A 15670-nucleotide genomic window follows, 5' to 3' on the forward strand; every position below is an offset into this window, starting at 1 on the left:
AGATGCACATCTTTCCCATAGTGCTTTGAGTATACAGTACTCTAGCTGTGGCGTACTTTATGTTTTATCCATCCTCTGAAATCACCCAATTCTTATATCTATATTTCAGCTAAAATATTATCCTTAGTTTACAGTTTTCCCCCTTCATTATCAAGCACGCTGCCAATTTTTGTACCATAGAGTCATAGAGATGTACAGCATGGAAACAGACCCTTCGGTCCAACCCGACCATGCCGACCAGATATCCCAGCCCAATCTAGTCCCATCTGCCAGCACCCGGCCCTTATCTCTCCAAACCCTTCCTATTCATGTCCCCATCCAAATGCCTTTTAAATGTTGCAATTGTACCAGCATCCACAACTTCCTCTGGCAGCTCATTCCACACACGTACCACCCTTTGTGTGAAAAAGTTGCCCCTTAGGTCTCTTTTATATTTTACCCCTCTCACCCTAAATCTCTGCCCTCTAGTTCTGGACTCCCCCACCCTAGGGAAAAGATTTTGTCTATTTATCCTATTCATGCCCCTCATAATTTTGTAAACCACTATAAGGTCACCCCTCAACCTCTGACGCTACAGTGAAGACAGACCTGGCCTGTTCAGCCTCTCCCAATAGTTCAAATCCTCCAACCCTGGCAATATCCTTGTACATCTTTTCTGAACCCTTTCAGGTTTCACAACATTTTTCCAATAGGAAGGAGACCAGAATTGCATGCAATATTCCAACAGTGGCCTAACCAATATCCTGTACAGCTGCAACATGACCTCCCAACTCCTGTACTCAATACTCTGACCAATAAAAGAACGCATACCAAACGCATACCTTCACTAAGGTAAAAACAATGACTGCAGATGCTGGAAACCAGATTCTGGATCAGTGGTGCTGGAAGAGCACAGCAATTCAGGCAGCATCCGAGGACAGGCAAAATCGACGTTTCGGGCAAAAGCCCTTCATCAGGAAAGGGCTTTTGCCCGAAACGTCGATTTTGCCTGTCCTCGGATGCTGCCTGAATTGCATACCTTCACTATCCTACCTACCTGTGACTCCACTTTCAAGGAGCTAAGAACCTGCATTCCAAGGTCTCTTTGTTCAGCAACACTCCATAGGACCTTACCATTAAGTGTATAAGCCCTGCTAAATTTGCTTTCCCAAAATGCAGCACCTCGCATTTATCTGAATTGAACACCATCTGCCACTTCTCAGCCCATTGGCCCATCGGCTCAAGATCCTGTTGTAATCTGAGGTAATCTTTTTTGCTGTCTACTACACCTCCAATTTTGGTGTCATCAGCAAACTTACTAACTGTACGTCTTATGCTCACATCCAAATCATTTATGTAAATGACAAAAAGTTGTGGCCCCAGCACCGATTCTTGGTCACAGGCCTCCAGTCTGAAACACAACACTCCACCACCACCCTCGGTCTGCTATCTCTGAGCCAGTTCTGTATTCCATGAGATCTAACCAGTCTCCCATGGGGAACCTTGTTGAACACCTTATTGAAGTCCATATAGATCACATCTACTGCTCTGCCCTCATCAATCCTCTTTGTACTTCTTCAAAAAGCTCAATCAAGTTTGTGAGACATGATTTCCCACGCATAAAGCCATGTTGACTAATTAGTCCTTGCCTTTCCAAATACATGTACGTCCTGTCCTCAGAACTCCCTCCAACAACTTGCCCACCACCGACGTCAGGCTCACTGGTCTATACTTCCCTGGCTTGTCCTTACCACCCTTTTTAAACAGTGGCACCACGTTAACCAACCTCCAGTCTTCCGGCACCTCACCTGTGACTATCAATGATACAAATATCTCAGCAAGAGGCCCAGCAATCACTTCCCTAGCTTCCCACAGAGTTCTACGGTACACCTGATCAGGTCCTGGGGACTTATCCACTTTTATGCGTTTCAAGACATCAGCACTTCCTCCTCTGTAAAATGGACATTTTTCAAGATGTCACCATCTATTTCCCTACTTTTCCACACTAAATACTGATGAAAAAACCTTGTTTAGTATCTGCCCCATGTCCTGCGGCTGCACACAAAAGCTGCCTTGCTTTTGAAAGTTCTTGCCTAATACCATCAAAATTGGCCTTCCTCCAAGTTGGAACTTCAACTTTTAGATCTGGTCTATCATTTTCCATCACTATTTTAAAACTATTAGAATTATGGTCGCTGGCCCCAAAGTGCTCCCCCACTGACTTTAGTGGAGTCTCAAGTAGGCTTCAGGACAAGATCATATCAGCCAAGATCCTAATAGATGAGAGGGCAGAATTGAAGTGACCATACTCTGAAACCTGTCTTTTCCATCCCAAATCTTGTCCATCATCAGTGACTTCTGTTTCTTTTTTTTGTTTTGCTTCTCAATAGGGATTTGAAAAATAATTGCATCATCGTCCATGTCAATATAAAGAACTTTTAGTTGTAAGTCGAACATTCTTAAATCAGGGACCTCCTCTGATTATAATTATTTAACTATAGTCTATCTATCTTAATCACTAGGCAAACGTGAGGACTGCAGATGCTGAAGATTAGAGTCAAGATTAGAGTGGTGCTGGAAAAGCACAGCAGGTCAGGCAGCATCCGAGGAGCAGGAAAATCGACGTTTCGGGCAGCAGCCCTTCATCCGGAATCCAATCTCAATGCGTCCTATCTTAATTGCTACGTTATCCCTTAATATCATTAGTTAAAAATTACTTATCATCAGGTTGCACACCAGAATACATTGCGTAAACTGCTTCCACATTGGGCTGATCCAAGTGATTGTAACTTATCAATAAAAGCGAAATACTGGTGGATGCTGGAAACTTGCATTAAAAACAAAGAAGCCGAAAGAAACTCAGGAGGTCTGGCAAAAAGAGACAGGGGTTGGTTAGCTAGTTGCCTGGACTGTGTTTTGCAATGCAGAGTGATGCCAGTGAATTTAATTCCCACACCAGCTGAAGTTACCATAAGAGACTCACTCAAGTTAAAGTTAAAAATCACACAACACCAGGTTATAGTCCAACAGGTTTATTGGAAGTACAGAGAAACCTCATTATCTGGCATTTGATTATCCAAATATCGGATTATCCGGCAGGATCGCAAGGTCCCAATGCTCGGCTAAACTATATTATCTGGCATTCCATTATCCGGAATTCAATTAACTTAACAAAATATTGCCCGCCCATGTCCTTCGGATAATCAAGGTTCCTCTGTACTACGGATAATCAAGGTTCCTCTGTACTAGCTTTCGGAGCACTGCTCCTGCATCGATGTTTGTAGGTCGACTTGAGTGGATTCGTGATCTGTAATCCTTTTGGGATCTTTCCTGCATTTCTGCATTAACCTTTCCCCTCTCACCTTAAACCTATGCCCTCTAATTCTGGACTCTCCGGCCCCAGACAAAAGACTTTGTCCATTTATCCTATCCATGCCCCTCATGATTAGGATAAATAGACAAAGTCTTTTCCCTGGAGTCGGGGAGTCCAAACTAGAGGGCATAGGTTTATGGTGAGAGGGGAAAGATAATAATAGGGGCCTACGGGGCAACTTTTTCACACAGAGGGTGGTACGTGTATAGAACGAGCTGGCAGCGAAAGTGGTGGTGGCTGGTACAATTGCAACATTTAAGAGGCATTTGGATGGGTATATGAATAGGAAGGGTTTGGGGGGATATGGGCTGGGTTCTGGCAGATAGAACTATATTGGGTTGGGATATCTGGTCGGCATGGACGTGTTGGACTGAAGGGCCCGTTTGCATGCTGTACATCTCTATGACTCTATATCCACAATCTTCTTGGAGATCTGCTCTACTTTGAGCAGGCAGTTTGTGGTGTTGATGGGAGCCATTGACACAGCTACTTTATGAAGGAAAAGCGCACCAAAAGCCAGTACTTCCAATTAAACCTGTTGGACTATAATCTGATGTTGCTGGAAAAGCACAGCGGTCATTCCTGATGAAGGGCTCCGGCCCGAAACGTCAATTTTCCCGCTCCTCGGATGCTGCCTGACCTGTTGATTTTTAACTCCAACACCAGCACCTAACGGCACTCAAGTACACCTCCAACCATCTCTCTCTCTAATGATTCAGCTTTTGTTTGTATTTTTAGAGAGAAACAAGAGTTAACGTTTCGAGTCCGATAATGACTTCTTCAGAACTTATAACTGTAAATAAGGGCCGCAACCTCGAGAGCAGATGGAAACTCGATAACACGTCATATGCACGTTGCGACGGCCAATGGGACGCAGTGGGACGTCAGCGAAAGGTGGAGGCAGCCGGAAGAAAGATCGGCGGTGAGGAAGGAGATATCTGCTTCAAACCGCGGAACTGAGGACAACTATCGGCGAAGCGGGCTGCTTTAGGGCCACCAACGGGATTGGATACACGATCAGAACGCGGCGACTGCGAATTCGATACAAACTTGTCTCAACGTTCGATTCGAACACACAGGGCAACATTCGAGCTCAGTGCGCAAGCGCCTACCTCCCGGACCACGCTCGAACCACTGCCCATTGATTGGGCCGGCTCATCGGAAGATCGCTGAAGGCAGCCCGCGGGTTGGTGGCTTTCGCGTGGATTGATGTTGCGGGCGGCTCTTGTTGCTCATGTGCGGCAGATCGGCAGCTTGTTGTCACAGCGAGCACCTCAGGACCGAGCATTTGTGGTTCTGCGCTCGCGTTTCGGGTAAGTGGCAGCTAGTGCAGCCTCTCCAGTAACTCAACTCGGTTCGCTTTCAAGTCCCTAAAAGTAAGCAGAGTAATTTCTTGTCCATCTCCTTTCTATGAAAGGAATAATTATGGGTCTCTCACTAGCTTTGCGGGTTTGAGTTGCCGAAAATGCACGGACTGTAATTTGAATCTTTGGAGTATAGTGTTTGGAAGTACATCTTGTATTTGTTCCATGGACAAACACAAGATGTACTCCCCCCGCCCCCTTCTCCACCCCTCTGTCCCCCCTCTCGCCCACCCCTCTCGCCCACCCCTCTCGCCCACCCCTCTCGCCCACCCCTCTCGCCCACCCCTCTCGCCCACCCCTCTCTCCCACCCTCTGTCCCCCCTTACCCCCCCTGCCCCCCCTCTCCGCCCCCTCGCCCCTCGCCTAGCCCACTTCGCTCACACCCCTCCTCCTCCATCCTCCCCCTTCTCTCCCCCCTCCCTCCCCTCCCTTCCCCCCTCCCCTCTCCCCCTCCCCTCCCCCCCCTTCCCCCCCCTTCCCCCCCTTCCCCCCCTCCCCTCCCTTCCCCCCCTCCCCTCCCCTCCCTTCCCCCCCTCCCCTCCCCTCCCTTCCCCCCCCTCCCCTCCCCCCTCCCCTCCCCTCCCCTCCCTCCCCCCTCCCCTCCCCTCCCCCCTCCCCTCCCCTCACCCCCTCCCCTCCCCCTCACTTCCCCCCCCCCTCCCCTCACTTCCCCCCCCCTCCCCTCACTTCCCCCCCTCCCCTCACTTCCCCCCCTCGCCTCCCTTCCCCCCACTCCCCTCCCCTCCCCCCCTCCCCTCCCCTCCCCTCCCCCCCCCCCCCTCCCCTCCCCCCCCTCCCCCCCTCCCCTCCCCCCCTCCCCCCCTCCCCCTCCCCCCTCCCCCCCCCCCCCCTCCCCCCCTCCCCCCCCCCCCTCCCCTCCCTTCCCCCCCCCTCCCTCTCCCTCCCTTCCCCCCCTCCCCTCCCTTCCCCCCCTCCCCTCCCCTCCCCTCCCTTCCCCCCCTCCCCTCCCCTCCCCTCCCTTCCCCCCCTCCCCTCCCCTCCCCTCCCTTCCCCCCCTCCCCTCCCCTCCCCTCCCTTCCCCCCTCCCCTCCCCTCCCTTCCCCCCCCTCCCCTCCTTTCCCCCCCCCCCTCCCCTCCCTTCCCCCCCCTCCCCTCCCTTCCCCCCCCTCCCCTCCCTTCCCCCCCCTCCCCTCCCTTCCCCCCCCTCCCCTCCCCTCCCTTCCCCCCCCCTCCCCTCCCCTCCCCCCCCTCCCCTCCCCTCCCTTCCCCCCCCTCCCCTCCCCTCTCTTCCCCTCCCTTCCCCCCCTCCCTTCCCCCCCCTCCCTCCCCCCCCCTCCCTCCCCCCCCTCCCTTCCCCCCCCTCCCTTCCCCCCCCTCCCCTCCCCTCCCTTCCCCCCCCTCCCCCTCCCCTCCCTTCCCCCCCCTCCCCTCCCTTCCCCCCTCCCCTCCCTTCCCCCCCTCCCCTCCCCTCTCCCCTCCCTTCCCCCCCTCCCCTCCCTTCCCCCCCTCCCCTCCCTTCCCCCCCCTCCCCTCCCTTCCCTCCCTCCCTCCCTCCCTCTCCCCTCCCTCCCCCCCTCCCTCCCCTCCCCCCTCCCCCTCCCCTCCCTCCCCCCTCCCCCTCCCTCCCTCCCCCCTCTCCCCCTCCCCTCCCCCCTCTCCCCCTCCCCTCCCCCCCTCTCCCCCTCCCCTCCCCCCCTCCCCTCCCCTCCCCCCTCCCCTCCCCCCCTCCCCTCTCCCCCCCTCCCCTCCCCCCTCCCCTCCCCTCCCCCCCTCCCCCCCTCCCCTCCCCCCCTCCCCTCCCCTCCCCCCCTCCCCCCCTCCCCTCCCCCCCCTCCCCCTCCCCCCCTCCCCTCCCCTCCCTCCCCCCTCCCGTCCCCTCCCCCCCTCCCCCCCTCCCCTCCTCCCCTCCCTCCCCCTCCCCCCCCCTCCCCTCCCTCCCCCCCTCCCCCCCCTCCCCTCCCTCCCCCCCTCCCCCCTCCCCCCCTCCCCTCCCTCCCCCTCCCCCCCCCTCCTTCCCCCTCCCCCCACTCCCCTCCCTCCCCTCCACCCCTCCCCCCTCCCCTCCCCCCCCCCTCCCTCCCCTCCCCCCCTCCCCTCCCTCCCCCCTCCCCCCCCCCCCTCCCTCCCCTCCCCCTCCCCTTCCCCCCCTCCCCTTCCCCCCCTCCCTTCCCCTCCTCCCCCTCCCCCTCCTCCCCTTTCCCCTCCTCCCCTTTCCCCTTCCCCCTCCTCCCCTTCCCCCCCCCTTCCCCCCCTCCCCACCCCCCCTCCCCCCTCCCCACCCCCTCTCCCCCCTCCCCATCCCCCCCTCCCTTCCCCTCCCCCCTTCCCCTCCCCCCTTCCCCTCCCCCCCTTCCCCTCCCCCCTCCCCTTCCCCCCCTCCCCCCCTCCCCTCCCCCCCCTCCCCCCCCTCCCCCCCCTCCCCTCCCCTCCCTCCCCCCCTCCCCTCCCCCTCCCTCCCCCCCTCCCTCCCCTCCCCCCCCTTCCCCTCCCCCCCCTTCCCCTCCCCCCCCTTCCCCTCCCCCCCCTTCCCCTCCCCCCCCTTCCCCTCCCCCCCCCTTCCCCTCCCCCCCCCTTCCCCTCCCCCCCTTCCCCTCCCCCCCCCCCTTCCCCTCCCCCCCCCTTCCCTCCCCCCCCCTTCCCCTCCCCCCCCCTTCCCCTCCCCCCCTCCCCTTCCCCCCTCCCCCCCTTCCCCTCCCCCCCTCTCCTCCCTCCTCCCCCCCTCCCCCTCCTCCCCCCCTTCCCCTCCCCCCCCTTCCCCTCCCCCCCCTTCCCCTCCCCCCCTTCCCCTCCCCCCCTTCCCCTCCCCCCCTCCCCTTCCCCGCCTCCCCCCCTTCCCCTCCCCTCCTCCCCCCCCTTCCCCTCCCCCCCCTTCCCCTCCCCCCCCCTTCCCCTCCCCCCCCTTCCCCTCCCCCCCTTCCCCTCCCCCCCTTCCCCTCCCCCCCCTTCCCCTCCCCCCTTCCCCTCCCCCCCCTTCCCCTCCCCCCCTTCCCCTCCCCCCCCCTTCTCCCCCCCCCTTCCCCCCCCCTTCCCCTCCCCCCCCTTCCCCTCCCCCCCCCTTCCCCCCCCTTCCCCTCCCCCCCCTTCCCCTCCCCCCCCTTCCCCTCCCCCCCTTCCCCCCCCTTCCCTTCCCTCCCCCCCCTTCCCTTCCCTCCCCCCCCCTTCCCCTCCCCCCCCCCTTCCCTCCCCCCCCTTCCCCTCCCCCCCCTTCCCCTCCCCCCCTTCCCCTCCCCCCCCTTCCCCTCCCCCCCTTCCCCTCCCCTCCCCCCCCTTCCCCTCCCCCCCCCTTCCCCTCCCCCCCCCCTTCCCCTCCCCCCCCCTTCCCCTCCCCCCCCTTCCCTCCCCCCCCCTTCCCCTCCCCCCCCCTTCCCCTCCCCCCCCTTCCCCTCCCCCCCTTCCCCTCCCCCCCCCTTCCCCTCCCCCCCCTTCCCCTCCCCCCCCTTCCCCTCCCCCCCCTTCCCCTCTCCCCCCCTTCCCCTCCCCCCCCTTCCCCTCCCTCCCCCCTTCCCCTCCCCCCCCCTTCCCCTCCCCCCCCCTTCCCCTCCCCCCCCCTTCCCCTCCCCCCCCTTCCCCTCCCCCCCCTTCCCCTCCCCCCCCTTCCCCTCCCCCCCCCTTCCCCTCCCCCCCCCTTCCCCTCCCCCCCCCCTTCCCCTCCCCCCCCCTTCCCCTCCCCCCCCCTTCCCCTCCCCCCCCCTTCCCTCCCCCCCCTTCCCCTCCCCCCCCCTTCCCCTCCCCCCCTTCCCCTCCCCCCCCTTCCCCTCCCCCCCCCTTCCCCTCCTTCCCCTTCCCCTCCCCCCCTTCCCCTCCCCCCCCTTCCCCTCCCCCCCCTTCCCTCCCCCCCCCTTCCCCTCCCCCCCTTCCCCTCCCCCCCCTTCCCCTCCCCCCCCTTCCCCTCCCCCCCCCTTCCCCTCCCCCCTTCCCCTCCCCCCCTTCCCTCCCCCCCCTTCCCCTCCCCCCCCTTCCCCTCCCCCCCCTTCCCCTCCCCCCCCTTCCCCTCCCCCCCCTTCCCCTCCCCCCCCTTCCCCTCCCCCCCTTCCCCTCCCCCCCCCTTCCCCTCCCCCCCCTTCCCCTCCCCCCCCTTCTCCTCCCCCCCTTCTCCCCTTCCCCCCTCTCCCCTTCTCCTCCCCCCCCTCTCCCCTTCCCCCCTTCTCCTCCCCCCCCCTCTCCCCTTCTCCTCAGTTTTTACAAAATGAAATTTTGTCACATTTGTTTAATTCACACTTTGCAATTCACAAGTTGGAACCATTGTCATTCCATGTAATTCCATGGCTTTATTCCATCCGCTGTTATCAGGTACGTTGGAAATAGGAATACAGCAACAATGCCAGAAATAAACATAGACAATCTGGATGAAAAGCAGGTCCAGCTATTGGCAGAAATGTGCATCCTGATTGATGAGAATGATAAAAGAATTGGAGCAGACACAAAGAAAAATTGTCATCTTAACCAGAACATAAATAAAGGTGAATGAAGTATTTTCAGATCCATTTTGTATTGAGTGTCATTCAAGATTGACATGTATTACAAAAATTAGTTAACTTCTCCATCTCTGTACTCCAGCCCAGTTGAGAATGGTGATAACATATAGAGCCTGGAAACCTCTTCAGGAAATCTCTTCCCAACCAAGCATCTCTGTTGTGTTCTTATTGTCACAACTATTTATTCAATATTTTACTAAGTTGTGTTTTTTCACCAAAATATGGATGTGACAAAGCTGTCACTTTGAGAAGGTTATTTAGTCCTCGTTTTTTTTTTTGAAGAGAGGTTGTAAAGGCAGAGGTGCTGAAGAGCCTAGATTTTAAGAGACCTTTGGGTTTTTTAAAAAACAATTTAACAATGAAAGGGGATGGCCAGTTCTCCCAGTTCAGACTTTTTTTTTTGCTATAGCAGTCACAAAGTGTCTGAGTCCAGAAGAGTTGCAAGCTTCAGTAAAGGATTCCTCTGACTGAATCCTTCCTGCACTTGGAGCAGGGGGATGGTCTGTCCCCAGTGTGGCTGCACCATTGGGTGGCCAATTCAGAACATTCAACAATTTGAGAACCGAATAGAAAATGGGAGACAGAGCAGCCAGTGCAGAAGCTTCCAAAATCACTCTACATCTCTTCAACCTTCTGAAACTGCTACAGTCCTTGTGGTGAAGCTGCTCCTAGATTCCGGTTGAATATTAGAAAGATTGATTTACAATCGTGAAATTTAGATCAAAAATCACAGGATCCTATGGAGTCACTTGATTTATTATAACCTGAGTATGATCGAATTTTGAACATGAAAGGAAATAAGTCCACTTCTCCAGAGAATGGGAGACTGTAAAATCTGTGGAAGAAAACACTGATGTAGACTTGCTGGTCTCTGATGAAACTTTATCCTATCCAGTAGCATATGATATAGTTAAATTAAGGGTTTCATAATGACCTTTGGTGTTGGATCACGATTTCTTGAAAGCAAAGTCCTAATGTAATTTAACTCTTGAAAATGAAGAACAGGCAACTTATTTCAAGATGTGATCAGCTGCTGTCAATCAAACAGTCTCAATGTGGGTGGATGTTATGCTGTATCATTATTTCAACGGTGTGGATGTTTAAATTTTGAAACTTGGGAGGAGCAAGAGAAGAAAATTCTCAGTTGCATAGACCTTTGTAATTTTACTTTTAAAAGCAAGAAGTCTTTGGGGGAAAGGTTGCTAAAAATAGAATCTGCATTCTGTATATTAAATCTCTCATGAAATGAAAAGACAAATTTATTTGTTCAAAATATTTACGGACAGAACAGTGTTCATGACCTGTTCTGTTTTCTTAAACGTATTTGTGGATGTGAGGAATGGCATATTGGCCGTGATCCTATTACATGATGGAGCGGACTAGTGAGCCTGAATGGTGTACTCCTGTTTCTATTTTTTATGGTCTTTGGCCCCCAGGTAATGTGATTGCAGCTGCTGGAATGTCAGCACACAAGTTGTGTTGATGCTTTTAGCTGTTTGAATCTAGCCAGCTAAATGTGCAGAAAAGATTTACAAGGATGTTGCCGGGGTTGGACGGTAGTGAGCTGTAGAGAGGCTGACCAGGCTGGGGCTATCTTCCCTGGAGTGTTGGAGATTGAAGAGCGACCTTTAGAGGTTTATAAAATCATGAGGGCTGTGGATAGGGTGAATAGCCAAGGGCTCTTTCCCAAGGTAGGGAAGTACAAAACTAGATGGTATAGGTTTTAAGGTGAGAGGGGAAGGGTTTAAAAGGGACCTAAGGCATTTGGATGGATATTTATAAAAAGACTTGAGGGATATGGGACAAATGATGGCAAATGGGACTGGATTCATTTAGGACATCTGGTCGACATGGATGAGTTGACTGAAGGATTTGTTTCCGTGTTATACATCTCTATGACTCTATAACTGTGTGCAAGTGTAAAGAATGACAAATTTCTGGTTTACCAGGATTACTCCACAGAGCTTTCAGTGTCTTCATCTTCAACAGTGAGGGGAAACTTTTGTTGCAACAGAGGTCTGATGCAAAGATCACATTCCCAGGTAAGAAAGTATATTTGGATCGCTGTGCTTTCCAAGTCAGAATTTTCTTGGCTTTAAGATTCTTGGGCATTGACAGCAAACATCTCTTGACCCCACTTTGTTTTACTTCAATCATGAGAATTCCCAGGGCTTCTAAGTTAGAAGGCTCTGGCATCAAAGTCCTAATGCAGGACCTGACAGCAAAAATCAAAGTTGACAATTCATTGCAGTATTGTACTGTCAGAGATGCCATCTTGCTATGCTATACCATTGAGGATATTAACTACAAGGGCAATATATGAAATTTTTTTGTGCATTAATAGTTTTCATATAGAAAATATGACTAATTCAAATTGAATGAAGCAGGCAATTAATTTTACTATCTTCCAACTTGTTCTCTGCAGAGTATGATATCAAGCAATTACATTGATCCTTCACTATATATTAAATGAAGGTGTAGTGAATTTGTAATTTAACATTTTGTTTGAACTTGTTCTTATTTAGTCAGGAAGTGTCCACTGTACTTCCAGCTTTAGTGTTTTCCTGTTGCTGGAGTTCCTCCAAGCACATGCCTGGAGGTGAATTGTGGATGATGACTGATGTGATTTTTGAAAGTATTATTTTAATGGAATATAGAGGTCATCAGCATTTGTTGTTCAGTTCTGATTTTCCATTGAACTAAGTGACGTGCTGTCCAAATCAGACAATTTTAAAAACAAAATAATATTGGTGTGGAGTAATTTGTAGGCTAGAGCAGAAAAGTTTGCAGATTTCATTCCATGAAATAAGGTTTGTACCCAGGACTTTCTGCTTTTAGGGGGAGAATACTGCCATAGACCAAAACTGAGTATGAGTTGAAGTATAACATTTTGGTTTTGTTTGGCAGAATTGTTTTTCTAGGTATAAATACATTGGCACACATAAACGTGTGATTGTAATATATGTGAAGTTAACTGAATTGTGTCCCTGCCTTTTTTCCAGTAAACATGTTTGGAGGTCACTCTTTAGCTCTTGTGCATGATGCACATCCTGAAAGCATATCCCTCCTGTCCTTACTGAATCACACTGAATGCAAGCTGTAAAGTCTCTCTTCCTCGTTACAGGCAAATGCAGAATGTTAAGTTGTTGGGGGTGATTTGTACTAAATTGGAATAATTGAAGTTTGTGGATGTAGCTGACTGCCAACCAGTCATTTTGGAAGTAGTAACTCATGTTTATGTAAATTTGGGTTAACAACAAATTCAAACGTATCATTAAAAAATGGGTTTTTTATTCCAGGTTGTTTTACAAACACTTGCTGCAGTCACCCTCTTAACACCGCAACAGAAACAGAGGAGAAAGATGCTCTTGGTGTAAGGCAAGCAGCCCAACGCAGGTTAAAGGAAGAGTTTGGAATACCTCCTCAACAGGTGAAGGACCTCCATTTAAGTATCAAAACTAATTCGATCAAATCTCATGCATGAGACTTCTCACTGCAAATCCAATAATCTTATATAGCTTTAAAATTTTTCTCCTATAATGTAGATTGAGAAACTAAATACAACTGACATTTATGGGGATAATTGTAAATGATTGCTTTAAAATATGCACCACTTTACAAATTTTTAAAATGTACAACAGATCTATTATGGCCAGATTTCCATTTCCAAAACTAATTTCTATTTTTTCATATATTGACTGAAGCATTAATAATGACAGTATACACCAGCTGGCTGTAAACTGCATGCCTGAAAACTACACAAAATGGACTCCTGCCAAATCCTCTGCCCCCTAAATCATTGGACAGCACAGTAATGACTTCTATCTTATGACGCATCCTAGATTTTTTTCAATGTTTAAAATCACTTCTCAAGTATTTTTTTTTAGAAATTCAATCCAGTGTTGGCATTATATCCCTGTGCCATGATAACAATGAGTAAAAGATGCATTGTGCAGATGTGTTCACCAGTCGTAGTGGTGGTGACCAAATCAAAACCAGAATAATCTGTGTATTGGCGTATGTGACTATGACTTTCAAGTCACCTTTGACCTTTCAATTCACAATGGACGCTAAAGAATTATTTCACATTGTTGTGGGGGGGCGCATTGGGGAGACAGAGCTAGTAGAAAGCAAAGTTGGGCTTATGCACATAGAAGTTGAGTAGTGATGTGATTGAAATACAAGAGCCTGAGGGGAATTGACAGGGTGTTAATCAAAAATCCCTCCCTTTTGGGAGTGAGCAGAACTTGGGAACACAGTTTAAGAATGAGAAATTTCAATTCTGCGACAACTGAGAGCAAATGTTTTTGGAGTCTGTAGAATACTCTTCCCCATAAATTAGTAAGATTAAGTCATTTGAATTAATTCAAGCCAGGGTCAGATTTTTCATAAAGATTCATAGGGTGGATAGACTGGGAAGTGGACTTAAGATCATGGTTATGGTCATCTCAATTGGCTGAGTAGGCCAGTCCACCTTATGTTCACAAATTGAATAAGAAGCTGAGAAATTTCTTTACTTGGAAGTTCTTTAAAAGCCAAGTATATGTGAGGGAGTCAGTAGACATACTGACTTTAAGTATATCAGAAATTCTTAAGTTGATGGACTGTGGACCTTTTTTAAGATGCTTGCAAATATTTAAGGAATTTTAAATTGACTCTTGAGGTATGAAATTTCAATTCCAGGCATATAACTTAACTTGTAATATATATGGCAACAGCAGCTGTTCAAAACTACCTCTTGCTATTTTTAAGTTGTAGTGTGGACTGGCATGATAAAAGCCTTGAAGTGTGTATTGTCTGTGCATCATAAAAAATGGTGGAGAAAGTGAGGACTGCAGATGCTGGAGATCAGTGTCAAGGGTGTGGTGCTGGAAAAGCACAGCAGGTAAGGCAACATCCGAGGAGCAGGAGAATTGATGTTTTGGGCAAGAGCCCTTCATCAGGTAGGGCTCTTGCCCTAAACATTGAATCTCCTCCTTGGATGCTGTCCGACCTGCTGTGCTTTTCCAGCACCACACGCTCGACTTAGTATAAATGGTGAGCTGTCAAATTTTCTAATGTGGGACTTGGCTGTTTTCTTTTTTACATGAAAGGAACCACTCAATGATGACAAGCTTTCATTTTAAGTAAAATGTTGAATTGACTGATTTTTGTACAATGAAATACTTAATCGTTATAACTGAATGTGGGTTTCAAATGAGAATTCAAAATGTAAGGGATAAAATTTGCTAAATGTCAGAAGATTTGTGCTAAACAAACATAAGAGGCAGCGCTTCATTAAATGAGGATAGAAACAGTATTAAATTAAAAATTTTATAAGATTGTATTTGAAAACAAAGTTGTCCATATGATCCTTTGACAGAGTAGGCTTTTTTGTTTCATCATTGTGCTTGTGGTTTACTCCAAGGAAGTAGAAATTATTTTGCCCTTTTAAGATTCTAGCGGAGATTGAATAAGTGTGCAAATTCTTTCTGTCTTTCTATTGGAATATTTTTGTGTTGAGTAAAATAAGAGTAGATGATCAATATTTCAATAAAATGTTATTACCTACACCTGGAACAGTTGGGACCTGTTCCTGGGCCTCCTGATCCAGTGGTAGAGAGATGAGTTTGTAAAGCTTTCCTGCATTTAATGAACAGCTTATGTTGCTGTAGCTTGTGGGTACCCTCAGTTCAAACAGTTCAACTTCTCATTATACAATATTCATACTAAAGCAAAATGTGCATTCTTAGCTATGAACTAAAAAGCCATATGCATGCCAACACACATTAATGAATTTGTAGACTTAGTCCAGATTTATCCTCCTTTTAAAATGTTTTAGGACATGGAACAATTCAATATAATTAATAGTCTAGATTAGAGTGGTGCTGGAAAAGCACATCAGGTCAGGCAGCATCCGAGGAGCAGGAAAATCAACGTTTTGGACAAAAACCCTTAATCAGGAATCTAGATGCTGATCTCCAGCATCTGCATTCCTCACTTTTTTGCCCAACACACTTAATATCTTTCCCTTCTTAATTAGCTAACTGTTAAATTTTTTTTGGCATTAGGTTCCTCTGGAAGAGATGAACTATCTTACACGTATTCACTACAAGGCTCAGTCTGATGGAATCTGGGGAGAACATGAAATTGATTATATAATCTTCATACAGAAGAATGTAACTTTAAAACCTGACCCCAATGAGATACAGAGTTACTGCTATGTGACTAAAGATGAACTCCAGAACCTGTTGGAAAAGGCAGAAAACAACAAAGTGAAAATTACACCTTGGTTTAAACTCATTGCTGAGAAGTTTCTATTCACATGGTGGGACAATCTACATAATCTGAAGCAGTTCATCAATCATGAGAAAATTCATCGAATGTAGAATACTTTTGACTTCCTGCATGCAAAACTGTGTTAAAGAACTAATTTTATGCACATTATAACACAATATTATGCACATACATTGCAAGCAGTGCAAAATTTTAATAAAATAAAATTGAGAATGAATTCTCGTGAGAAGCACAACTTAAAA

At 50.3% G+C, this 15670-nt stretch overlaps 1 protein-coding gene across 3 annotated transcripts; it reads left to right on the top strand.

Annotated features, from left to right (window-relative positions):
- Nucleotides 1-4098: 4098 nt before the first annotated feature.
- idi1 (isopentenyl-diphosphate delta isomerase 1) lies at nt 4099-15670 on the top strand. 3 transcript variants are annotated; one of them, XM_043690674.2, is made up of 5 exons: nt 4099-4665; nt 8968-9137; nt 11102-11194; nt 12452-12582; nt 15203-15670. In XM_043690674.2, the coding sequence occupies exons 1-5, from the start codon at nt 4562-4564 to the stop codon at nt 15518-15520; spliced, it is 816 nt and encodes a 271-aa protein (XP_043546609.2). In that variant the 5' UTR covers nt 4099-4561; the 3' UTR covers nt 15521-15670. The 3 variants fall into 3 exon arrangements, with proteins under 3 accessions (XP_043546609.2, XP_043546610.2, XP_043546611.2); XM_043690676.2 differs by having other exon boundaries at nt 4609-4728; XM_043690675.2 differs by lacking the exon at nt 11102-11194.

Source organism: Chiloscyllium plagiosum, unplaced genomic scaffold (assembly GCF_037043375.1).
Source record: "Chiloscyllium plagiosum isolate Xiang-an unplaced genomic scaffold, Cpla_swu_hap1 HiC_scaffold_5, whole genome shotgun sequence".
NCBI classification, from domain to species: domain Eukaryota; kingdom Metazoa; phylum Chordata; class Chondrichthyes; order Orectolobiformes; family Hemiscylliidae; genus Chiloscyllium; species Chiloscyllium plagiosum.

Excerpts from the sequence above, each read along its gene's own strand:
- idi1 (XM_043690674.2), top strand. The coding sequence starts at position 4,562 with ATGTTGCGGGCGGCTCTTGTTGCTCATGTGCGGCAGATCGGCAGCTTG. Across the intron at positions 4,666-8,967 it reads GTTCTGCGCTCGCGTTTCGG|GTACGTTGGAAATAGGAATA; the intron begins GTAAGTGGCAGC and ends CGCTGTTATCAG. Across the intron at positions 11,195-12,451 it reads TGCAAAGATCACATTCCCAG|GTTGTTTTACAAACACTTGC; the intron begins GTAAGAAAGTAT and ends TTTTTATTCCAG.